Source organism: Maniola hyperantus, chromosome 24 (genome assembly GCF_902806685.2).
Source record: "Maniola hyperantus chromosome 24, iAphHyp1.2, whole genome shotgun sequence".
Taxonomy (NCBI): Eukaryota; Metazoa; Arthropoda; class Insecta; order Lepidoptera; family Nymphalidae; genus Maniola; species Maniola hyperantus.
This window is the reverse complement of record NC_048559.1, coordinates 2,632,614-2,659,844: the sequence shown is the minus strand read 5'-3', so window position 1 is coordinate 2,659,844 and position 27,231 is coordinate 2,632,614. Positions and strand designations below refer to the sequence as shown.

Genomic DNA, 27,231 nt, shown 5'->3' with positions numbered 1-27,231 from the left:
ACGAAGCCGCCCGCCAGCCCCCGCCACTGTGCGAAACGGCAACGTCGTGCTCGAGCCACTCGCTTTCTTACGCAAAACTTCACGAATGTTTTAGCGGTAAATTTAAATTTGCGGGATCCGCGGATCCGCGTTTTGAAGGTGCGGGATCCAGCAGATTAATAAGTGGAGCGGGATCCCGCGGGAATGCCGGATCCCGTTTTGCGGGATTGCAATCCCTAGTAGTAATGGTAGATCTTACGTACGATACTTAGGTAGGTAGGTACCTACTTTCTTATGATAAAGATGCTTGTGTAGACGCGTTACATAACTTATTTAAGTGGCGGCTTAAGTAGCCTACCAAAATTAAAAAAACCGGCCAAGTGCGAGTCAGGCTCGCGCAACGAGGGTTCCGTAATACAGTCGTACTTTTTCGACATTTTGCACGATAATTCAAAAACTATGATGCATAAAAATAAATAAAAATCTGTTTTAGAATGTACAGGTGAAGACCTTTCATTATGATACCCCACTTGATATAGTTATCTTACTTCGAAAATTGAAAATACTAATTATTAGTTCATGACCACCATTTAATTTTTTTGTGTGATGTAACCACAAATTCACGGTTTTCAGATAACGTTCAATTGAATCCGCGTGGATTTACATTTTTCAAAATTCCGCTGGAACTCTTTGATTTTCTGGGATAAAAAGTAGCCTATGTGTTAATTCAGGTATAATCTATCACTATTCCAAATTTCATCCAAATCCGTTCAGCCGTTTTTGCGTGATTGACTAACAAACATCCACACATTCACATTTGTATTGTTTTTAATGAGCAATTCACAATCTTTGATTTTATTATTGCTTATCTGTCTTTATCACTTCCACTGTGTGATTTATATTTACGTTTTATAATCCTCTTCCAATAACATATTTAAAATCAATCCTTATATTATTTTAATGAACGTTTCATAATCTCAGATTTTATTATTTTTAACCGTCATAATCTTCATCAATATCACAGCACTCGCAGCATCCACACATATGCAGCAGCGCGATGCAGCAACCACAGCACAGCAGCCATTTCAAGCAACGACAGCAGTCGTTGCAGCAGCAGCACATTACAACAATTTACTATTGCACCAACTTATGTAGGTACCTTAGCCTTTAGGTGTGTAATCTGAACATAGTAGGATTTTGCACATATTTTCGGTCAATCGTGTTTTCGGTTTCTTTCAAATGCTTTATTTTACAGTTGTATTCTTTGAATATCCCAGAATATAATCGTTTTTACAATACAAGATTTTTTTAGAATACCTATCTATCTTAGGTATTCTGAAGATGGTATTCTTCGAATATCTCAGAAATCAGAATTTATAAACCGCGAGAAACAGGAGTAATTGTTGTGCACAATAATTTAAAATAGCTCTATTGTTTTGAACTAATATTTAAGTAGGAATAAGTACTTTTAAATATTATCAATGGACGAAATTTATTTTAATGGCAAAAATATTTATTTACCATTTTAATGACAATCAGTGAACGAAATGACATGGCACGTCAAGTGAACCAAAGCGTATAAGATTAAAAAAACATAAAGTAAGAAGTGAAAAAGAATAAAAGTGTGCACAAGAACTCGGCCGCCGCGCCTGGTGCGGCAGTAAAGCGTACTTTTCTATAGAACTAACTATAGAACTATAAGGGTGAGGCCAAACGAGCGTAATTTTGTGAGTTGTCAGTCGCGTAATTTCTGCTGCATTCGGTTTCATACAAAAGTCCAGTTCGTGCCACACGGCGAAGCAAAATAAGTTTGAAACAATGAGAATTTCTCCTAGGTAAAATTTCTGCGACCGAAATTACGCGACTTACAACTCAAAAAATTACATCCGTTTGGCCTCACCCTAACATAGAAGCGCGCGCACTGCGGAATTAATTCCGCACCGGATTTTCATAGATTTAAAATCAAATTTACGGACTTTAAAACGCACCGCAACTCGCCGCACCGTGGTCCGCGCTAGCTCTCAAGTTCAAAACTAAAACCCGACTATGATCGTCTTATAAAGGCTGAAATATTATAGAAAAATTGGGTTTCTGTCGCTTGGTAGGTATATTTTAATATACTACTAGGTACCTACTATATCTACATTTAGCAAAAAAAAAAATTTAAAGACTTGATTTAAAATTTTAAAGAAAATATTGGATGTATACCATCCATCAAGCGTTTGATCAATTTTGTATAAACAACGAATCAATGTGGCTAATTCCATTGTACACAATCTCTAAACTAAACTAAAATGTCACGCCTAAATCTATTGCTATCCCTTTCATAATGTTGCTTGCGGAAAAGGATGGCACTAGATTTAGACCTGTTAATTTTGTTTAGTTTAGAGATTGTGTACAAGAGAATCGGCCCCATTATATGCACCTAATTCATCAAAATCGGCCCAGTAGTTTGGCATGCCAAATTTCAGCTAAATCGCTAATGAAATATCTTATTATCCTGAATTAACACATAGGCTACTTTTTATCCCGGAAATTATAGTACCACGGGATTTTTAAAAACCTATAATCACGTGGACATATCACGGGCATCATCTTCTTTCTTATAAATCAAATACCCTTTAAAGTGTAAAAAAAAAAAATTTATTCGTCGAATATAATATTCGTAAAATAAATAAGTAGTTAATCCTGTATCTGTTTCCTCCAGTTAACATTGAACCCCGTGTCTCGGAACAACTGGTCAGAGTCATCTTTGTCCAACACGAATGGAATCTGAAAAAAGTCAAAGTTCGGCAAACAACTTGAACTTGTTTGAACCATCGAGAGTGGTAGATATCCAGTATAAATATAGTAAGTATAGCTGATATCGGCTGTGCTAACGTGGTTAATCGACGTAAGCCTCACTAGTTTCGAAGAACCCATCCAGGGTCCTCAGAGGCGTCTCTAGCCCTTGTGGCGCCCGTGTGCAACCAGTACCCTGGCGCCCTCTAGTCTAGTAGGAGCAGGGTCAAAATGGAATACTAACAGTTATATTTTCAAACGGAAATTCGGATGCAAATGGTGCAATTTTAAATGATGACGGCGTCGGCCATAACACGAGCGCAGGGTCTTTGAGAGCGCCGGCATCGACGCATCTTTGGAGGTGTCGCATTAGAGGGCGCTCGGCGCCCCCTTAGACCCGGCGCCCGTGTGCGCCGCACACCCTGCACCATAGGTAAAGACGCCTCTGAGGGTCCTTTTTCCTGGGACTGAGCTCGCGACGCGGCGCGTTTGAGATGCGGTTCAAAACTAGTCGACGGGTTTACTTCGTCTCTTCGTACTTATGATGTCTCTTGATGGCCACGTGGTGAGCTATGCCTAACCCTTCCCATTTTGAGAAGAGACCCAGCTCAGTAGTTAAGTATATAGAGCCGGCGATGGTTTATGATGGAACTTACCATAGACGATCGTTGAATTTGTTTCTCTGGTGGTTTATTCAGTAGGGCGTTTGCTCCAGGCCTGAAAAGGACACATAGTTAAAAAGCTTGTATTAACTTTCGGAGCTATAAGTAGGTAGGTATAAGTACCGCGCAAATTGCTAATGCACGTGGCCGCCATTTTAGTGACGTCAGCACTAGACTTAAGTTTCGAGCTGATGGTATATTTTTATTTCGGCTGACGTCAAAATGACGTCATTTCAATGTTAATGAGACATGGTTCTAACGCGATAGCCATTTGCGGGACTTATAAGTTGAATATTAGCTGGTTTCATTAATATTTATTCTAAGATGTAAAACAGCCAGCTAAAATAAAGCGTTAAAAAATGATGATCTCCCAATGGCGGGGCGCAATGGCGTCCCCAATTCCCGGCAGTGGCAAGTTACGAATATATAATTGACTAAATTGCCTGGAATCACGGAATTTCAATTGCCCTCTAAGCGTACCTTAAGTACCGCAGGTAATCGCTAAAGCCCGTATCGTGTGTGTTTTGATTCAATGTGTAATTGAGTTTACTGACTCCCCGTCTAACTTACCTTTGTGGTCTCATTCGTGTCTGTTTCCATCTCTGCCTTGAAATTCCCTAGCAAAAAATAAGCCAATATAATATTTGTCTTATGGAACGGCAATCCAACACAACCGGTGAGAAAACAGGATCAAGGAATTTACCTACGTGCTTTCTGGGCCACAGAGTAACAGACGAAAACGTTTAAGTGCGGAAACCAGCCCAGAGCGAAGAAGAAGAAGAAAAACACCCTCAAACCTCTCAACTCCGGGCTCCTTTTGAGAATTTTTTGTCAGAAAAATTCAATAACATTTTATCTCGATCAGGGACTCGAACCTGTCGCAACCAAATAGTAAAAAGGCGAATACGTAGAAGATGGTAATCTCTCAACCCATCGCCGGCCTACTACTGAACATGAGTTTCCTATCAGAATGAGAAGGGTTCAAACCATAGTCCACCAGGCTAGTCAAGTGCGCAATTGCAGACTTTACACACCTTTAAGAACATTGTGGAAAACCCTCAGACATCGCAGGTCTTCTGACGATGTTTTCCGTCACCATTGAAGTAAGTAAGTGATATTTAATTGAGAAGTAACAAAAAACTAATATGCTCACTTGATTAGCAGTGCCATCAGCTCTGGTGAAGGGTTTTCCTTCATCTTCCGGTTTCGTATCCTCATCATCATGTGCTATCAGCTTCTTTTTAGCTTTTGAAAATATTGCGTAGTCTTCGTTTTCTGAATCTTCGCTAAAATATTTTATTTAATACTAGATGATTCCCGCGACTTCGTCCGCGTTGATTTCGGTTTTTGAAAATCCGGTGGAAACTCTTTGATTTTCCGGGATAATGAGTAGCCTATGTCCTTCCCCGGGATGCAAGCTGTCTCTGTACCAAATGTCATCAAAATTGGTTGAACGGATGGGCCGTGAAAAGCTAGCAGACAGACAGACAGACAGACACACTTTCGCATTTATAATATTAAGTATGGATTATGCCCGTACTTTTGTGTTGGATTTAGGTTTTTGAAAATCCTGTAGAAAGATTTGATTTTCCGGGACAATATATCCGACAATATTTCGAGACAGTAGCCTATGTCCGTCTTCGGGATGCAAGTTAGCTGTTCATCAAATTTCGTTTAAATCGATTGATTGGACAAAATATATCGCTGCAGTCGCACCTTACTTCATACCAAAAAATACATCGATAAATCAACCATTATTCATGAACATATTTTTTTCTAACGGTGGTTTTATTATAAAATTATAACGCTGCCTGTGCCAACAGCCTTTATTGGGTTATGCGGTTGATGTGGTATGCCATATACTGTAATACACGATAATGGAACTAATTTCGTTGGTTTTCCAAAAGTTTGTATATACATCCAAATTACTAGCAAACACCAGTGATCTTCCAAAGCATTTCCTATATGGCCCTACGCATGATAATGAACTACTTTCATTGGTTTGGTAAGTACAGTTAGTAAATATCCAACTTAACATAAACACCTACTACGATCTACCAAACCCTGGCCTTCTTGTTTCCCAATGGTGGTACTTCTTCAGTGTGACATGCTCATTGCTACTCAAGTGTATATCTTGCTCAAATTTATCTATTGTCCGTTGCGTGGTCGTTCTGTATTTGGCAATTGCTGAAAAAGGTAAAAGGAGCAATAGAAACAGTAGGTATAGTCCCACAAATTGCTAATGCGCGTGACCGCCATTTTAGTGACGTCACCACTAGACTGAAGTTTCGAGCTGATGGTATATTATTACGTCAAAATGACGTCATTTCGATGTTAATGAGACATGGTTCCAGCGCCATAGCAATTTGCGGGGCTTATATAATCTGATATGAATAACTTCTGGATTATTCTGTCCCTTTGATTGTGCCTTATACCTCGTGTTGCTAGCGTTAGCCTTTCTCCTTCTTCGTCTTCTTCTATGTCTTCGTCGTAATCGTAGCCTTTGATAATTTCGCGGTCGTCTTTCTCTGAAGATGTGGCCTTTTTAAACTGTAAATGGAGATAAATACTTATTCAAATTGGTATTGACCCAAAATTCTTCTGCCATTGTGAAATGGAAATGGGAATGGAAGAGGCTAAGACCCTCAGTAATAAGCGACGCAGAGTGAGTGGACACTTGGTCAAAAGTTCCATGGATTTTAGTTTACAACCGCTGTTCTGACAATTTTATATAATAGCTATTGATGATTGTAACATCATTCAACCAACTGACACAAATATTTCGAAAGTGAGTAATCAGTGTCAAATATAAACGCAAGCGCAGCAAGCTCGAAACATTTTAACAGCGTTTTTCAAGCCATTGTCAATTAGGATTTCACCTAGCTTTTGCAATAGATCTAGATGACGTATTCTGACCTAGCATGTCAGTGTGGGAGAAGTCACACACCATCTAGTGTGTCAACACTTACTGGAGCACACAGTAAAGGGTAAGCAGTCCGCAGCCGTCTCGCAGTGTGCACGGGACAAGGCGCCAGAAGGCCCGGTGTGATCGTTCTTTGACCCAGCATGTTAGTGTGGGAGAAGTCACACACTAGCAACATTTTCGTATGTTTGAAGCCGTGACGCACCGCGCCACAGCCTACTGCTTGCAGTGTCCATACTGCTAGTTGGCTGAAGTGACCCCAGACCATATCTCTGAAAGACACCCAAGTTTATTTTAATAGTTTTACACTTGATTACTTTTTCTTCTGAAAGTGCAAGTATTTACCTAATAGTGTCATAGCGTGACGATCACCAATCGAAGCATGCATGAAATAAATATTTTCCATTATTTTTTAAATGAATAGTTTCGAGGGGAATCGGAGAGGGAACGCCCCGCACACCCGCGCAGCCCCTGGCTAAACCGGTGCGGGCGAGCGCGGGTGTGCGGGCGTCCCCCCGCCTCATACCACGATACGATTGCCATCTCAACTCGGGGACTCATAACTTAGTAGGTCTGAACCTGAAGGGGCGCTAAGAGTTGCCGCGCGTACACGCGACGTCGCGTCGAGCACTCTACGTAGCACACACGTTTTGGTTTTGGATCTTGAATCATATTTAAATCGCTGATATTCTAATGGATAGTGTCTAACTTAGTAGTAAGCTTGAAGGGCGCTATGACTTGTCGCGCGTACACGCGACGTCGCTCGCCCCACCACGCGTCGAGCACGCGACGTAGCGTGCGCTGAGCGCCCAGCGACACAGCCTCGCCCTCGACGTCGCCGCTAGCCTCGGCACCGCTGCGCCAGCGCACCTCTCCCACGCTCTGACCCGCATAGGGGTAACGCACTGGAACATAATAATAATATCTACCTATCTACCTATAACACACGAGTAGATATATAGACCAGAGGGGAAGCTTCATACTAGCGGCTGGCTGTAGGTTCACTCACTCATAGCGCAGCTCACGCACACCACGACGTGTCACGGACGCTCCGTTGGCCGCCGTTTGCCATCGAACTGTCACGTCGTCATCGACACGTCGTGGTGTGCGTGAGCTAGTGTGAAGCTTCCCCTCTGGTCTATAATATTATCTACTCGTGTGCCTATACTATAGTAGGTAGTAAAATAGTACCTACCCACGACTTCGTCCGCGTGGATTTAGGTTTTTAGGGTTCCATACCAGAGGGTACCAACGGGACCCTATTACTAAGACTCCGCTGTACGTCCGTCCGTCTGTCATCTCAGCGGGCAGTATCTCGTGAACCATACCTAATAGGTTAGGTAGAGATCTGTCATTTTCAGTGAATTTAGGTACCTATACGCTAAGTTTTTGCTAGCGTTCTGGTTACATCCCCTGTATATCAGTGCTATGGAAGATCCGTTGCTCTGTTGCAGCGTGATTGAAGGACAAAGGTTATTGCTTTACACACAGTAGGTGTACCGACTACCTAGGTACTAACCGGTAGCTCTACACTCGTCGTGTACAAATTGGCACTGGTCTGCAAGTCTTTGAGCCAATTTAGCTAACTCGCGATCCCAACTCTGAAAAAAAACCATGGGGATTAGGTGCTCATATAATTGAGATTTTTAGATAAAATTCAATTTTGCCTGTCATGATTTTGAGAGTAATTATTTATTGTTTTAGGTGTTTACCTACTAGCTAGGTACATACTAGGATTTAATATTTTTATGGTACAATATTTATTAGTACCTACCTACCTATTATAAATTCGGTAATGTACAATATATTATTATAAACAAATTATGATATCAATAATTCGTATAGTCCGTATAGACAGAATTACTGCTCACGCGCCATTTTAACTCTATGGGTCAACTGTCAAGTCAAAAGTACGGTGAGAAGGTATCTGTAAATAATATTTTAATGTGTAGTATGTATTTTTAATGTAGTTTAAATTAATGTATCAATGGCTCCGATTCTCTAGTCTCTCTCAAAACTAAATTTAGAGTATCTGCATCCTTTTCTTTTTACTAATGCTAAAAAAGGAACGGAACATGACTTTCACATTTAAAGACTCTAAATTTTAGTGCAACAAATTTAAACAGTAGGTAGGTTCGCGAGTGCGTGCTAAAATCACGGGTTTTACCATCTAAAAATTAAATTTAGAAATGTCAAACTGCTCTTGTCCTTTTCATATTACAATAGTGAGTAGAGGGTGCGAATACTCTCAAATAAGGTTGTGCTTAGAATCGGTACCATTGCATGCCGCAAGGTAGAATTTTGATGTACACTAATAATACATTTAAGATCTGTAAACTAATCCAAATTCGCAATAAAGATAATTGAATTGAATTGAATTGAAATTTACTGAGAAATCATTTTTACGCATTAATCTAATGATTAATGCGTATAGACGTAGATAGTTAAATCACTTTAGTAGTTGATAATAGATACAGTTATACTAGACTAGAATTGACTAGATACCTAGTAACTAGAATGTAGATACCATAAAAGGGTATCTATTCCAAAAATTAAACAATTCTATATGAAAATTTACATTTACGTATCTCGTTATTGAAAACTAGGTAAACGCAGGCACTGAGTGCGATTAAAGCGCGAATAAACGTGATACAGCGCTATCTATTGGTAGTTGCACGTATTCAATTATAGGCACTCACCCACCCGGGTAAATTCAATTTTCATCCATTTCATCATTCAAATTTCATCCAAATCCGTTCAGCCGTTTTTGTGTGATTGAGTAACAAACATCCAAACACCCACACTTTCACATTATTATAATATTATTAGGATTATGATTAGGAATTAGGATTAGGATATCTAAACGTGATTTTTTTCACCTTGTACAAGTAGGTCGGTAAGTACATAATATATAGTCCACGACAGGTGATAATAGGGGAGGGAACATCCCGCTCACCCGCACAGCCCCCGCGCTGACGCGGTGCGGGCAAGCGCGGATGACGTGCGGGTGGGCGGGGCGTCTCCCCGCCTCATACCCCGATTGCCATCTTGACCTATCGCGTACTATACTACCAATTTTCATTATCGACCTACAGAATCTTCGGAAGACTTTTCCTCTACACGTCAGTAATAAAACTTGAATCGATAGTCGTTGGGGTCCCATGGTGCTGGAATGACGACCTCGCACTGGAAGGCGCAGCGTTGGAACTAGGTGGACGGACAACATCAGACGAGTCGCAGGGAGCCGCTGGATTCAGGCGGCGCAATACCGTGGCGTGTGGAAGTCCTTACAAGAGACCTATATGTCCAGCAGTGAATGTCTACCGGTTGATGGTGATGATGATGAATAAAACTTACAACTAACATCATAATCTCTGGACGTGGTAAGTGGACACCGCCACGCACTCGCTCGTTACCAGCAGCGATGCGTTGCCGACGTCTTTGAAAAATTTATATAATATATATTTAATATTTTTGTTTAATATATACCTAACCGTAGATACCTATCCATCGAATTATAATTCAACTAACTTCTAAGGTATAGTCCGTACAAAATGACTCCTCACGCACCATTTTAACTCTATGGGTCAACTGTCATGCCAAAAGTACGGTTCACCTTTAAAATAAGGACTAAAATCGTACTTTTGAGATGAAATTTGACACAAAAAGTTAAAATGGCGCGTGAGGAGTCAAATTTTACATATTGTATTGATAAATATAGATATTGATATGTAATTGATAAAGTTCAGTGCCTATAGGTACAGTAGGTACCTATGTACCTACACTAACAAACAACGACACTGACAAAACGTCATATAGGTATGAATGACAGAGACAACGCTCTACAAAGCAGAAATGTCATTTCTGCATTTGCCATTTGAAGTTTATTGTATTTATTTATTTATTTACCTTACCTATTGTACCTACTGTATCTTATGAGGCTAGTTTGGTAACTTACTTGTTTATGTAATGAACTATGAAATTTTTCAGCTCACTTGTGAATTTTATTTGAGTATAATTTTGACATGCCAACCCTGGTCCTGGCTGAAAAGAAATCCATTAACTAATTATAATAAACTAGCTGATGCCCGCGACTTCGTACGCGTAGATTTAGGTTTTTAAAAATCCCTTGGAAACACTTTGATTTTCCGGGATAAAATCTAAATGTCTCAAACTATATCCATGCCAAAAATCACGTCGTTCCGTTGCGACGTGATTAAAGAACAACAACAAACACTTTCGCATTTATAATAGGGGTACCTACCTAGGTAGTGCTTAAAAAATAGTCTATCCGATTTTGATAAGATAGGTACAGAAATAGCTTATTTAATAAGCTATTTCTGTACCTGTATATGTAGGTATAATTTATACCTACCTACATTCCGGAGACAGACATAAGCTAAGTACTTTTATCTCGGAAAATCAAAGAGTTCCCATCCGTTTAACCAATTTTTTGGTGTACAGAGATAGCTTGCATCCTAGAACTACTACATGGGCTACATTTATCCGCGAAAATCAAAATAATCCACAGGATTTTAAGTAAGATAACGTAAGGCGTCTCGTCCACCATCGCCTCAGTGTGCCAGACCCAATACAAGCAAGTAGGTACACATACGACGGGAAACCGGCACGCCACGTGTCTGCCCTTCCCCTGGCACAGGCGCCTGTAGCGCAGAGCGCAGTAAGGCGTCTCGTCCACCAACGCCGCAGTGTGCGACAGACCCAAGAGTAGTAGAATTTTTAACATGATTGTAAATCTAAAAGCATAGATGACTTTATTGATAGGAATCTAAATATATAAAAGGAAAAGGTGACTGACTGACTGATCTATCAACGCACAGCACAAACTACTGGGCGGGTCCCGCTGAAATTTGGCAAGCAGATAGCTATCATGACGTAGGCATCCGCTAAGAAAGGATTTTTGAAAATTCAACCCCTAAAAGGGTGAAATGGGAGTTTGAAATTTGTATAGTCCAAGTCGTGAGCTTAAAGCTAGTAGGTACTAAATCATTAAATCATTAAATAAGGTGCATTTAGTGCATATAGGTATTACCTTAAACGCTTGATAAATAATAATGGTTCATATTTTGCTTGATAACAGGCTTTATCATAGTAAGGTACTCGTTAACTTAAATTTACCTTATTTGAAACAATATTCAAATTCATATTGTGTTAAATTACTCCAAAATGTAAATCAATAAACTTGAAAATAAAATATAAGCTATACATTAGATTCATAAAAAACATTATAAAAATATTAAGTTTCGCCGTCCATGGACTTTATCTGGGAATTGACAGAAATCAGTCAACAAACCTTGTCAAAGATGCCAAAAATGCGTTCTTCTTTCTGGCTATTCTGGATCTGAGAAGATTTCTGAGGTTTTAGGCAACTGGGAAAGCTTAGGGGATAAAGTCACGATAAAGGCCGATAAAGGGTAATATTATCTGGGAGTGAGGTTTAATACCTATGAAGAATCATCAGATATTTTTTTCTCCTAATTTTTTTTTCATTTCCTTCTTCCATGAGTCATTATTTTCTACCTCTATAGTCCGCGACAGGTCGAGATGGCAATCGTGGTATGAGGCGGGGAATGCCCCGCACACTCGCACCGGGTTAGGCCGGGGCGTTCCCTTCCCGATTTCCAACTCGACCTGTCGCCAAGCAAAATCCGTCTTTCCCATCACTTTTCTGCAGTAATACGGTATATGTTAATAAATTAAAATTATAAGACTTTTTAAAAACAACCTTTTATTTAAGTTCTCTAGAACGAATAAAATAAACGTTTCCATTAAAACTTTTACTATCAACTTATAACGTCATTACGTCAATAATTCATACGATAAAAAAAGCTTGTCGCGAGATGTCATTTTCAAGGTTTTGGGGTACCTTTTTTAAGTTTAATCGATTTAGCATCTAAATCGATTAAACTAAAAAAGCACATCAAATGATTGTGACGTCACATACCTGTATTCATAGAATCTCGCATACTAAGCGCGCGTTTTGACGTTTGATAAAAAGTTACATATATTTGACTAGTTGTCAAATACCGTATTATAAATAACTAATTAAAAGAGGAACTAAAAAACATACCACAAAAAATAGATCAGTTAAATTTTTATTATGAAATACAATAATTTATATGTCAGGATATTTACAACGATACGCCTTATAAACTAACTTACTTATATTTTATTAACAATAGTCAATACATAGGCTATGTCTATACTATACACTATTTCATGTTATATTGTACACTCGATGCACTGCGGGCAAAATTGTATGACAACTTAAATTAACACTTAAAGAGACAATGCTGAGATTTAACTTTAAAGAGCAAACTTTGCTCAGACTTAAGACACTGTTAAAATGACACAGCGTTATATTGCTGGCATAAATCTGTCTCGTTTTAACTGAAACTTAAGTCTGAGCAAAGTCAAAGTATGCTCTATAAGATCTCAATTTAAGATGTAGTTTCAAATCATTTATCATCAATCGCAATTACAAATTATAAATTATGATTGTGTTCCTTTATAATTAACTGTGACCATAAATTATCAAGAAAATGACTATTTTATATCATGTAAATGTCCAAGCGTGATAAAGATAATGCAATTCAATCATGATAATTGTCATTGATTTAATGATAAACATATCAATCAAAATTATATTGCATGCCAACAGAAAGGCCTAAATGTTACACTGGCCTGGATCCCGGGCCACTCCGGAATCACCGGCAATGAGACTGCCGACGCTAGCGCTAAACTTGCGATCGAAATGGGTACTATGAAGCATTTCATAAACCACCCCCAAGATTTCCGTTCCCTAGCAAAAACTGATTTGGAAAGCTCTTGGAACTCAAAATATGCTGAATCGATTTCTATCAAGGGTAAGCATTATGCTTCTATCCAACCTAACATTCCACGGCGGCCTTGGTTCTTCTTAATCCGCCGTCTACGAATTGGTCATGCCTCCACCCCTGTCCACTTGTCAAAATTAAGAGTGCGTGACAACTCCCTGTGTGAATGTGGTCTAGACGAAGGATCAGCCTCCCACATACTCTTCTCCTGTCCCAAACTCCCCTTTAAACTTTACGATATCCTCCCTCCTAAAATTCCCCGCCCTCTAAATGTTGAATGTGTTTTAATGTTAGTGTATAGTCCTTATATTAAGTATCTATGTAAATTTTTTAAAATTAACAAACTAAAGCTATAATTTGTGTATCTAGGTCTCTCTGTTGACCTTCCCATGTGTGTGTCTGTCTATGTGATCCCAGTTGTAATATTATATGTAATAGTTATATTATGGTACTAACAATAAATTAACCCTTCTATTACAGTAAACAGTTTAAGATCTTAACTGCACATTTTTACCGGCCAATCTCCTCTGTGTCTCCTTCAAGCTACTTGAGACTGGCAAAGTGCATTGTGCTGACATGGCACTGGAAAAAGCCATATATTAAGAGAAGAACAAAATTATATTGAAAATTTTTCACAGTATTATGTCCACACAAAAATCTACGTTACTGTGGTATCTAGGTATAATATGTCGGAGAAAATAATGCATACGAAATACGACGTCCTTTTTTTTATTAGAATTTATTTGAAAAGCAACTGAGAGTAAACATGGTCTGTGGTGCAATTCTTAGTGAACGTCACAGACATGGTCTGCGGTACAAGTCTTGTCTGTGGCTAATGTCGTACGTGTCCGTAGATAGAATAATAGGTAGATTTAAGTACTGTGTAACCGCGTATGACATAGCGATAGCACGACGTAACGATGAATAACACGACAATTATTACCTCAGAACAAGGACTGTTAGAAATAGCGCTCTTGTGACACTTACTGTTAGAGCGAGATAGCTAAATGCATTTAAGCTCTTGTTAGAACGTGACAAAATGATTATGTTTTGTCCTTATCACCGTGGCCACTTTTTTTTGTTTGTCAAAATTTATTTGTACGTAAGTACAAATACATAACACTTCACAAACAACGTGAAGTGTAGAAGGAATGACATTTCACAAGTAAGAAAATCTGCTTGAGCGAGAGGGACCACGCTAATTGCAAACCTGTGATTATTACCATTGTTTAGTAGTCAATATTTGTATTAACCGATCAACAATATTTGTATTAAACGTTTTTTATGTGAAAACAAGTACTCATGAGAAATACAATTATGCCACAAATTCTCAAAGTTTGTTTCGCAACTAAAGTTGCATGCCTTGTATGGAAGTTGCATGTATTCTTGAAAAAAAACCAGATACACGATAAGGGACAAAAAATAGGTTAGCTGCGTCTCTGTTTATCACATTAGTAACTTTATCTGTGCTCTCTTTTTAGTGTGAATGAGAAAGCAAACGTTCCTGTATCTATCTTTATTACTCTATCTACGTACGTGTCGTACAGTCAGTCGTTCAATCGATATTCTTGTCAAGAACGCGTAGGCGCCGGGCTGCGTACTGACGACTACGTGTTATTAAACCCAAATGAATCTCCGTTACATATGAGTGATTTTGAATGGTTCTTACGTATGGAGTATATTTTTAAAATTTTACTTATAATTTAAAAGCTTTGTTAATCTCTGCTACTGGCCTAAACTTTGTGCAATTTTGAAACAATTCAATAGTGTAAAAATAAATTGTTGAGTTTGTTGCTAAAAATCATTATTTAAGTAAGTAAACTCATAAGTATTCTAATACACTAATGTTTTTATAAATGTCCTACCCCATTGCTAATGGGACCCATTTTATCGCATTTTTAATTAATGTTTTTATTTTTGTTGCTGTTGTTTCTGTTGCCTCATCAGCGAAACGTGCTCTACAAGCAAGCTACAAAGCTGTAGACATGCGCGTCTTCGTTTCCTAACACCGGTGCGAACAGACGTATCTTTAATTTTAATATACCTATACAATTTTAAGTAAAATCAGTATATAATTAAACCAATTTCACAAACAAAAAGGAGTTCTACTTTCAACACCAGCTCCAGGCAGCCCTCCTAACGTAACTTGTTTGTTGTCTCTGTTATTTTATTTTCGTTGTTTCCGTTGTTATTTTTTATGAAACATTTGTTAAAAATATGATAAAAATTAGATATGTAAATAAATGAGAGAATTATAAATGTAAAAGTTTGGATGTTTGGTTACTCCTTCACGCCGCAATAACTGAACAGATTTTCTTGAAATTAGGATTGATTGATAGCTTACACCCTGAATTAGCTGCTTTTTATCAAGGAAAATAAGTTCCCACGGGATTTTCAAAAAATTATGTCCATGCGGACGAAGTCGCAGGCATCCTCCAGTATAAATATTTTAAAACGAAATTAAATGGAGTAATAATTAGAGATCATGCAATGTAGGGTGATCTAAAGTGTTGTAGAAAGTAACGTAAAATCGCGCATTATTCAAAATGTCCACTTACGCATAGTAGGAAGCGAATTTTGACACATCAGGAAATATATTTTATATCTAACTTCATTAAATTAATAATAAGTATTTTTTTAATTAATTATTTTCGTAAATACTCAGTCAAAATTCGCTCACGCAAGCTAAAACTTACGTTATTTTAATTTTTTTTATTACATTTATGACTGAATAAAATACTAACAAAATATTTAAATTGACACTAAATATTACTTAAGGCATACAATGTTGGCAGTAAATTCTAGTAATATAAAAAATTATAGCATTCCGAATACAAAAATTATGACGTAAACCTACAATTACTCACAAATAATTGAATAATAAACACTTTTTTTTTGAATACTTTAGTATCTACGACTATACAGATTTAAATATGTATCTAGACTACAATAACAAGAATAAATAATAATTAATGGCTGATGCTGTGTCGGATTGAAAAAATACCTAAGGTATTTGATAGTTTTTTAAACTTTTAATTGAAGGCTCCAATGCAAACAGTTCAGTTGATTATTCACTTATGCTCGCGACTTCATCCGCGTGGATACATTTGAAACCCCCAACTCACTTAGGGGCGGTATTTCAAAAAATCCAATCTTAGTGGGTCCTACTCTTTACAAAGAACACGCCCTCTAAATTTCATGTCTCTAGGACCAGCGGTTTAGGATGTACGTTGAATTTTATATATACAGAAAACTTGTGTTACAATTTACATTACTGTATAAATTTTTATATATGATGTGCATTTGAATATACATTTTGTTATTATTAAGAAAATAACGTTTTCTTTTAACCTTCAAAGCCACTTTAAAAATGTCAAAAAAGCCTTTAATTAATGCTTTTCCACTGGATTACATTTAAAATATTTGAGACTATTTTCTGTGCTGTTTATATCACGTTCAATCAAGGGTCAAATTAGACAAAAGTGATAAAACAACTTTCTGTTAAAAAAGCCTAGAAAACTATAAGAAATGATAAAATTATGTGTAAAACGTAGGCAGTAAGTAGTTTATAATAGTAAGCATGTACAGGATTGAACCAACAATAAATACTTATTATATTATAGGTAGAATTAAAAATCCGACACATCATCAAAAAACAAAACGTGTTTACGACAAAAACTTTATTTACATTTAAACTTCAGTCTAGTCGTAAGAAAAATAGTAGTCAAACTGCGTTATTTACAATTCGATCGTTATAATATAATCTAGATACGAAAAGTAAATTGGAAGAAGTATTTAATAGAATTCAAAATAAAATGCACTTTGACTTTGACAAAGTTGGTATATACCTACTGTAAAGATTTAAAAAAATCTTAAGTATAATGGCGTATGTACAAAAAGTGTAATATTTTCATTTATGCATTTTTATTCATTCAATTTTATAACGACTCAGAGTAGCGTCTAGTGCTAGACGCAGTAAATAATAATTTAAGACTTCATGCATGTAAAAAAAAGTTCATTTTATTTATTATGGTAACTGACTTTATTTGAATCATAATTTGATATTTGTTTGAAAATAACTTGAATTTTAAAGCCTTAAATTCTTAGTTTAGCTTTTCTACTTCTAAAAAATATCTCTTCCAATTTATTCGCGTCACAGTATTTAATGCATATTTCAATAACTCACAAGATTAGAACACTAAATGAATAGTGTTTTTTTACCAAATATATCAATTTAAATTATACTTATGCTAGTCTTGTACATATTTATAAATATTAAAGTTAATTTGTGATGATATTTCTTGTTAATGTTATATCGCTATTTTGTATTCTAAAAAACATTAGATGATTTAAAAAGAAACACGATTAAGGTTTATGACAATAATGTATAATTCTTTATAAATGGATTTTTGTGTAGAATTTATAGTGTTGTTAATTTTTAAAGTTCAATGTTTAATTTATATGTTACGGTAAAACTTTAAATTCTGACAGTATACATAAAGCTTACTTAGGCTTAGTGAACATAGCAAAAAGCGAATTCAATACACTGAAGATATTTCTTATATAGATATATGATGCTTATAGATGCTTTAAATTTGAAGTTATTATTGTATTTCATGTACACATGTGTGTATTATTTTATAACTATAAAATTGAACAAAACTTATAAGTTCATTTTGGCATACTACAAAATTGCATAATACGTTAACTAGGTTTTTATCAATTTTTTCTTGATAAAATAGCTGCACAAATATTTCATTTCATAATGTAAAAAACTGATATTATGTATTAAAAAAGTTTATTTTATTGGATATAAATAATGAATAAAGCAACCTGTGACAGAGATATGTGCAATCTTTATATATGGAAGGGCACACATGACCAATTTTTGTGTCCGCGACAGTTTTGTCTTCCAGCGCATAAACATGCACACTTTTATAACTCATTTATTTGATATATTTAACTACAGCGTATATTCGAGTATTCTTATGAAAATATTTTATGAGAACATAAAAGTTGAAGTAAAAAAAAGAATAGATCAATGTTGTTTAGTGCAACTTTGGATTTACGCAGAGATTCGATCAATACGTAAAAGTTTTAAAATATGTTTATACCAATTCTAAAATAACAACATTTTATAAGCATAAAAATAAGTTGAAATGGGTTAAACAATATTAAAAATATATATTTATATCCGTAAATGTGTCTAATTCATTTACTTCATTTTCATTATTTTGTTTAATTACTAAGCTTTTTTATAATAATTTATTAAAGTTTTCGTATTATTTTAAATTTTGCAAAATTAAGCAAATTAAATTACGAAAAACATTCTTACCTAATTGTATAAAATTTATTTTTTAATGTTTTCCGTAAATATAATTGTTCCTTATTGTAATCGGAAAGATTTTTTAAACTGTTGTATTAGACAATTTTGTTAGGAAACAATTTTTTTCATAATGTAGCGTTTTGATTTGTTTCACTCAAATTAATGCATGTTACATACAATGTGATGAATTCGTACATGCCGTGAAATGTCTGTATTTTATACTAATATTTATAAAAATTGACGCACTAAGCGGTGAGTATTATATTCCTAGCTCCAGGCTTGAGCAACTAGAGTTCTAAGTATTTACAGCACTAACTTTACACAATCCTATTTACATTGGTGTCTCCATCTGAAAATAATATACAAAATCACTAAATACTCATATTGAAATAGCATAAAATCAAGGATGCGGATGCAGGCACGGGCACGGGTGCAGGCGCATTCTTGGGGTGGGGCGGGGGTGCGGCCTTCAATATTTTGCAGTACATCTTGAAACGCGCTAACAAAGTTTTCTCACCGTCCGCGTCACCGTATTTCGTAAACGGAAAGAGACTTCAATAGATCACCGCGCCCGATTAATAATTATTGGAGATCAATTTTATTCATTGTCTACATGAATATGTAGACAAAAATGCAGGGTAAGTCCCACTTGTTCCATAGAACTTGACGCCATCGGACAAAATGAGACAATTCTATCGTAAGTGCGAGACAAACTCTCGCACCTTGCGAATTACAGTCGTATTTTTTCGACACTTTGCATGACTCAAAAACTTAAATTATGCATAAAAATAAATAAAAATCTGTGTTTGAATGTACCCTTTCATATGTGATGGCCCACTTGGTATAGTTGTCTAACTTTGAAAATTGAAAATACTAATATTTGTTCATGAACACATTTTAATTTTTTTTTGGTGATTTAACCACAAATTCACGGTTTTCGGATTTATTCATTTAGTTGTGCTATAAGACCTATCTACCTACTAAATTTCATGATTCAAGGTCAACGGGAAGTGCCCTATAGGTTTTCTTGACAGACACGACGGACAGACAGACTATTCATTTACTTGTGCTATAAGACCTACCTACCAAATTTCATGATTCAAGGTCAACGGGAAGTGCCCTATAGGTTTTCTTGACAGACACGACAGACAGACAGACAACAAAGTGATCCTATAAAGGTTCCTTTTTTCCTTTTGAGGTACGGAACCCTGAAAAGAGCCATTAGTCATGATCCGAGCATCCGCACCCGCCCGACAGAGAAAAAAACACTCACCTGTCAGTCGGTTGATTCTGGTGGTGCTGATGATGCTGGTGGCCCAGCGTCACCAGAGCGGAGGCCAGGGCCAGGCCCCCTAGCGGCGGGGCCCGCCCGGTCCCACCGGTGGGCAACCGCACCAGTAGGGACAGCACGGCTGCCCGTCCAGAGCGGCAGGGCTCTAAGGCCACAGGGGCTGGCACGCCACCGCCTATACAACAATCATTGGTGAAATCCGGTTCGAAGGACCAAATTATTATTCTCTTCTGCGCTGCTACACGTGGAAGTTTTTTTTGGGCCAAGTGGTCGTATTTTGTGAATCTTTCAATCCATAAATCAAAATTATGATATACATAATATGGTGAAAAACTTATTACAGCTGGGTGATTACGGTAAAATGACATCATCATGATCATCAAACGATAGACGTCCACAGCTGGACATAGGTCTCTTGTAGGGACTTCCAACGCTGCGCTTTCCGATGCGAGGTCGCCATTCCAGCACCTTGGGACCCCAGCGTCTATCGGTTTTTCAAACTATGTGCCCTGCCCATTGCCACTTCAGCTTCGCCACCCGCTGAGCCATGTCAATTAATCTGGCTCTCCTACGACACAAAATGACATGTTGCACCGCAAAAGAAATATCCAGGATATAATTCATGATACTTCATGTTTGGTCCCTCAGGTGATCTCATCGTCCAAGTTATATGGAGTTGGCAAAATTTTCTTTAAAAAGGGGGGGTAGTTAAATAAAAACGAAAAACTTACCGCCACCACCCCTTTCTAGTTCGATGCTAACTTGACTAAAAGGTCTCGAAGCCATCTGTTCCATCTCCACAAACAGCCTCTGCCTTCTTCTGTACAAATCGTATTTCTGAAAAAAAACTCTTTTCAGTTATTGTTGTAACTGTTGGAACTGGCTGAAACGAAATTGTTTATATTTAAATATATTCTTGTTCTTATTTTTTATTCTAAAATCTTTTGTTATATGATGTCCAAGTTTTTCTTTTAACTGATACGTTTTTCTATAAATTCAACATATCCCAACGCTTATCAGCACGAAGCTCTAAGGAAAAATGTAAGTGTAAAAGTGTTAAAATTGTAAATTGTCAATTGTTGTTACCGCGGTCTGCTTGTCACCGCGTCGCGAGCAGAGGCCCTTTGAAAAAGGACCCTAGAGACCCCCCCCCCCCCCTCTCAGCACCACTCACAGCATGCCTTGTGTGTCACATAGCCTTGGTGGAAAAAATGGTGACGAACCTGTTTAATCTTCCACAGAGCGGCCGCTACCAGCAGCAACAGCAGGAAGCACGACGAGAACGTGATGAAGAACTGCTGCAAGTTCAGCTTGGAGTACTGCGAGAACGAGATCTGGATCCACAGCGGCGGCCGGAAGTCGTACACGTACACGAAGAACTTGGTGAGGGTGACGTTGTCCTCCACTCCGAACGCGTGCTCTGATCTGGCGAATCTGAACAGCTGGTGATGATGTCAGCAACGAAGAGCTCCCCCCTCCCCCGCTCCGCCACAACGTGCCTTGGCGACGCACAGTCTCCTTAGCGCTACGTCGCGAGCAGAAGCCCATTGAAAAGGGACCCCAGAGCCACTTCCCCCTTCATCTCAGCACCACTCACAGCGTGCCTTGCGTGTCGCACTTCGTGCGGGTCGCAGTCTCGTTGTCGCCGCGTCGCAAGCAGGGCCCTTTGAAAAAGGACCCCAGAGCCCCCCCCCCCCCCCCCCCCCCCATCTCAGCACCACTCACAGCATGCCTTGCGTGTCACATAGCCTTGGTGGAAAAAATGGTGACGAACCTGTTTAATTTTCCACAGAGCGGCCGCTACCAGCAGCAACAGCAGGAAGCACGACGAGAACGTGATGAAGAACTGCTGCAAGTTCAGCTTGGAGTACTGCGAGAACGATATCTGGATCCACAGCGGCGGCCGGAAGTCGTACACGTACACGAAGAACGTGGTAAGGGTCACGTTGTCTTCCACTCCGAACGCGTGCTCTGATCTGGCGAATCTGAACAGCTGGTGATGATGCCAGCAACGTCAAGAGCTCCCCCCTCCCCCGCTCCGCCACAACGTGCCTTGGCGACGCACAGTCTCCTTAGCGCTACGTCGCGAGCCGAAGCCCATTGAAAAGGGACCCCAGAGCTACTTCCCCCTTCATCTCAGCACCACTCACAGCGTGCCTTGCGTGTCGCAGTTCGTGCGGGTCGCAGTCTCGTTGTCGCCGCGTCGCAAGCAGGGGCCCTTTGAAAAAGGACCCCAGAGCCCCCGCCCCCCATCTCAGCACCACTCACAGCATGCCTTGCGTGTCACATAGCCTTGGTGGAAAAAAAGGTGACGAACCTGTTTAATCTTCCACAGAGCGGCCGCTACCAGCAGCAACAGCAGGAAGCACGACGAGAACGTGATGAAGAACTGCTGCAAGTTCAGCTTGGGGTACTGCGAGAACGATATCTGGATCCACAGCGGCGGCCGGAAGTCGTACACGTAGACGAAGAACGTGGTAAGGGTCACGTTGTCTTCCACTCCGAACGCGTGCTCCGATTTGGCGAATCTGTAAAGGAAAGGCCTACGTCATTATGGTGACACTTATGGTAATGTCAACAAACTATTGCAGTTTTGTTATTTTTACAGTTTTTGTTATTCGAAAATTGCAATTTAATAATTTCCCCTACATCGCTCCCTATATCTGTATGGAAGGTGTGAGTAAGACTAAGGGCCGGTTGTTTCAACAAATTTTGACGGACACGTAACCTTTAAATATGGCGCTAACGAACTGTTATAAATTAATAATTTTAACATGTGCTAATTCGCTGCTTCAGCATTTCAATTTATATAAAGTAAACAACCAGCGAGGCGGCGAAGCAGTCCACATTTCCATATTGAATAGTTAACACTGAAACTACTGTATTCGCGTGAAGTAAAAGTTCCGTGTGTGTGAATTTCCAAATTAAATTCGTTGGACATTTCTTGTGGTTTTTTTTTCAAAAGACTGTCGAAGCGGACCTCCTAACAATTGGTGTCAGAAGTGGGATGCTGAGAAGGTTCACGCAAGAGGACCCTTAGCATCCAAAGAATCCTGAGGTCATCGCAGTCGTGATCGACGATAAGCCTCGCCCCCAGGGTTGAGCCCGCATCACAACCACTAAGCACCGGTTCTACTCAAGATCGACGATAAGTCTCAGCCTGCCAGACTGAGCCCGCATCTCACACGAAGAACGCGAATATCCTGGACTCACTCAAAAACATCAGTGAAATAAATTTTAAGCCTTCAAAATTACGAAATACAATTTCTTCAATATCTTCAGAAACCTACTCGATATCGTCGCCGCGTGAAATACGAGACGCATTCCGTACAGTTCAAAGCCTTCACGTGTCGCAAACGCATCGACCTAATTTAACTTTCAGTGCAGTGACATCAAAGTGAAAACCTTTTTGTGAAAAATAAATCGTGATGTTTGCCGTTATCCTGTAAGTAGTTTATATTAATTTTGTATAAAAAGCGTAAATTGTCTAAATTGTATATTTTCGTACTGTATTTTAAATTTAAATCCTTTTTTTTTTTTTCTCTCCATATCTCAGTTTCAGTAATCAAAAATGAGTTTAAAGTCAGAAAGTTCGGACGCAAAAGTGACTCTCTCTATACTCACTAAATTCGTAAGGTCTTATGATGGGAATCGGGAAACTCTTGCCGCGTTCCTAACTAACTGCGATAACGCAATTAGTTTAGCTGCTCCCGACCAGCAAAATATCTTATGTAAATATATAATCTCCCAACTTGAGGGCAAAGCTCAATTAGCCTGCAGCCTTAAAAATTTCAATAATTGGGATGAATTAAAATCATATTTAAAAAGCACGTTTGGCGAGAAAAAACACTCGTCCCATCTGCTACTTGATCTCCAAAACTGTAAACAGGGCCAGTCCGAAAGTGTGACACAATATTCTATCAGACTCGAAGCATGCCTAACTCGACTTCAAGCTGATATTCAAAATTCATGCACTGATCGTAATCTCCTTCTAGGCAAAATCACAGCTATGGAAGAACTCGCCTTAAGCTTATTCCAATTAGGTCTTAACCCTAATATTTCTAATATTGTCCGCTGCAGAAACCCTTCGACACTTAATGAAGCAATTTCTCTAGCAGTCGAAGAAGAAAAAATTTTCAAACTTGTAAAAATTACTCAACCAAAACATCCAACTAAATTTTGTTCCTTATGTAAGAAGACCAATCATAGTTTCTCAGAGTGCTTTAAGAAAAAGCACGATTTCACACAGAGATCATCTTTCCATATTCCTCCCGCTAACCCTCAATATTCTGCAGAAACAAGTCAAAGTTCATCAAAGGACTCAAATTTCGTCAAAACCTGTGCCTATTGTAAACACAAAGGACATCTTATCTCAGAATGTCGTAAGCGCCAATATAATAATAATCAGCGTCGGATGAACTCTCACCCTCCGTCGGGTCCCTCTCATAGTAACAGTGCTAATGTTAACATGTATGAATACTCTGAATCCTTAAATGAAGTGACGAATAGTTACGTCCCTGAATCAAAAAACTTAAACTGATTTCGGATGCGTGCCTGCCGAAATCAACAATCCAAAATGGCACTCGAACTACTAAATCCTTTTATACTAATTCCCCCAAATCGTTTACATCTCGGCAATCGCTACATGACTGTCCGAGTCACACTGAATCTTATACCAAATCTTTTATATCCCGGCAATCACCAAAAGACTGCCAAAATATCGCTGAATCATATCCTAAATCCTCACTGATTCCTACAAAATCGAATACAAAGCATTCCAAAGAAGATTGCTCAAATAATACTATATCTCATTCTAATTCTTATACTAGCTCTTATACTACAAAATCCTTTAAATCTCAGTTTCCTTCAAAGGATCAACTGAGTCTTACAAAATCTAAAGTCATTCAAAATGACCCCCAAAGCAACGCAAGCAAAAGCTCATTGCCTCTTAAAGACGTCCCGATCTTCGAAACAAGCACCCTGAAAAAGTTGGTGTCCTTACCTCATGCATTTTTACAAATAGAATGTAATAAAAAACCTCTCTGTTTCTTAGTTGACACAGGCGCAAGTGTCAGCATTATTAAGCGCTCGTGTTTACCAGCAGAGCCCCAATTGTCTCAAGAAATTATAAAACTCAAAGGCATAAACGATAAGGATTCCTATAGCGAAACTTTAGGAACAGTTGTGCTTAACCTTATTATAAACGACCACACCATTTCTTTTAAATTCCACGTCATAACTGACGCTCTGAATCTGGAATCAGACGGTATCTTAGGTACCGATTTTCTACATTTTTTCCATACTAATATCGATTATAATACTAAATCCCTTACTATCTCAAATTACACTTTACCAATTCATTATTCGAGCCCTAGATATATAATACCGGCTCGCTCCGAAGCTATTGTTGAATGCACTGTCTCAAATGACAAGTTCAAGTTACGTCATTTAAAAGACGCACTCATATTAGATCACTCTATATCCGAAGGTGTATATATAGCAAACTGTATGGTAAGTTTGAAGCCTAATTATAAAGTCAATGTCTCTGTTTTAAATACCACTGAATCTCAAATAGAAATCCAAGATTTCAAGGTCCATTTAACCCCTATAGACTTCTCTGAACTACGCCAAGTGTCTCAATCCCCCGAAATTATCAACCACGTTTCTAATTCTTCATCAAATCGACTCGATCGTGTTCTAAGTCTTATAAGACACTCACATCTTAACGATGAGGAGAGAAAAGCTCTCTTAGAGTGCTGTTCTGAATACTCTGATATATTTTATCTCGAAGGAGACACTCTAACTCATACTAACGCTATCCAACACTCTATTGACACGGGTAATAGCTCTCCTATTAATGTAAAATCTTACCGTTTTCCCGAATGTCATAAAAACGAAGTCGATTCCCAAATCCAGAAAATGCTACAACAGAAAATTATAAAACCGTCTATCTCTCCATGGAATGCTCCCGTTTGGGTGGTTCCCAAAAAAATGGACGCATCCGGGAAAAAGAAATGGCGAATAGTTATCGACTACCGCCGCCTCAATGACGTCACTGTATCCGAAGTATATCCTATTCCCTTGATCACAGATATCCTAGATCAACTAGGTCATTCCAAATATTTTAGCACACTGGACTTAGTCTCCGGTTTCCATCAAATTCCGCTGAATCCTTCAGATGCACCTAAAACTGGTTTTACTGTAGTCAACACAAATGGTTCAGCAGGCCACTACGAATTCACTAGGATGCCGTTTGGACTTAAGAACGCTCCCAGTACTTTTCAACGTCTTATGAACACAGTGTTATCAGGTCTTCAAGGTTTACATTGCTATGTCTATTTAGATGACTGTATCATCTATAGTGCAGATCTCAAATCACATTGTGAAAAACTGAAAATGGTATTCAACCGTTTCAGAGATTATAATCTCAAATTACAACCGGATAAATGTGAATTCCTTAGAAAGGAAGTCACCTATCTAGGTCACATTATAACGGATAAAGGTGTCTCTCCAAACCCAGAAAAAATTAAATCAGTCTGTGATTTCCCAATTCCTAAAAATCCTAAAGAAGTAAAATCATTCCTCGGTCTCGTTGGTTATTACCGCCGATTTATTGACAATTTCTCCAAGATCACAAAACCTCTAACATCTTTACTCAAGAAGGATGTCACTTTTCATTGGTCTATAGAACAGGACCAAGCTTTTAACCTCCTGAAGGAAAAGTTAACCTCAGCTCCTCTTCTCCAATACCCTGATTTTTCTCAACCATTTATCGTTACCACAGACGCCAGCAACTACGCCGTTGGCGCAGTGCTATCTCAAGGCCCTATCGGCAAGGACAAACCAATAGCCTATGCTTCTAGAACCTTAAACAAACAAGAAGGAAATTACTCGACCACAGAAAAGGAGTTAGTTTCTATTTTATTCGCCGTTAAAACTTTCCGACCATATCTCTACGGCACTAAATTCAAAATCGTAACAGATCATCGGCCCTTAGTATGGCTCTTCAACGTCAAAGATCCTGGTTCCAAACTCGTCCGTTGGCGCCTCAAACTTGAGGAATACGATTACGAGATTATTTACAAACCTGGAAAATTAAATTCAAATGCAGACGCTCTGTCTCGCATCCCAATTCATGCTATAAATACAGATAATCTTACTAAGCTTTCCTACGAGGCATATTTTAAGAAACAACTTACAAACTCTTTACCAGATTCTAACACAAAAATTGAAGAACACTCACAAGCTTTACATCTTTCCAAATGCAAAATTATTGCATGCCCCGTTTCTCTAGATTTCGACAACTCAATGCCACATTGTGAGGAATTATTATCTCAGATAACCGACACCGCTTCATTGTTAGAAGCCGAACGTGAACAATGTTCGGTAAGGTCAGTTACAAAAAATAATAA

General features: G+C 38.3%; 2 protein-coding genes across 2 annotated transcripts in view; both read right to left on the bottom strand.

The window, feature by feature from the left end:
- Positions 1–2,661: 2,661 nt before the first annotated feature.
- Positions 2,662–11,098, bottom strand: LOC117993551 (venom allergen-1-like). Its single transcript, XM_069506964.1, has 12 exons — positions 10,961–11,098; positions 10,304–10,389; positions 9,703–9,784; positions 7,865–7,946; positions 7,055–7,250; positions 6,392–6,617; positions 5,858–5,972; positions 5,471–5,609; positions 4,576–4,708; positions 3,993–4,039; positions 3,417–3,477; positions 2,662–2,751 (listed from the first exon to the last, which is right to left on the bottom strand). The coding sequence occupies exons 1-12, from the start codon at positions 11,090–11,092 to the stop codon at positions 2,662–2,664; spliced, it is 1,389 nt and encodes a 462-aa protein (XP_069363065.1). The 5' UTR covers positions 11,093–11,098.
- Positions 11,099–12,445: 1,347 nt separating this feature from the next.
- The window catches only part of dsd (attractin-like protein dsd), a 48,240-nt gene continuing 33,454 nt past the window's right edge, over positions 12,446–27,231 (bottom strand). The window contains exons 23-26 of the mRNA XM_069507023.1: positions 22,137–22,347; positions 20,551–20,656; positions 19,802–19,994; positions 12,446–18,877 (exon numbers count right to left, since the gene is read on the bottom strand). Coding sequence (XP_069363124.1) covers positions 18,856–18,877; positions 19,802–19,994; positions 20,551–20,656; positions 22,137–22,347 — 532 coding nt within the window. The 3' untranslated portion in view covers positions 12,446–18,855. The remainder of the gene's footprint in view (positions 18,878–19,801; positions 19,995–20,550; positions 20,657–22,136; positions 22,348–27,231) is intronic.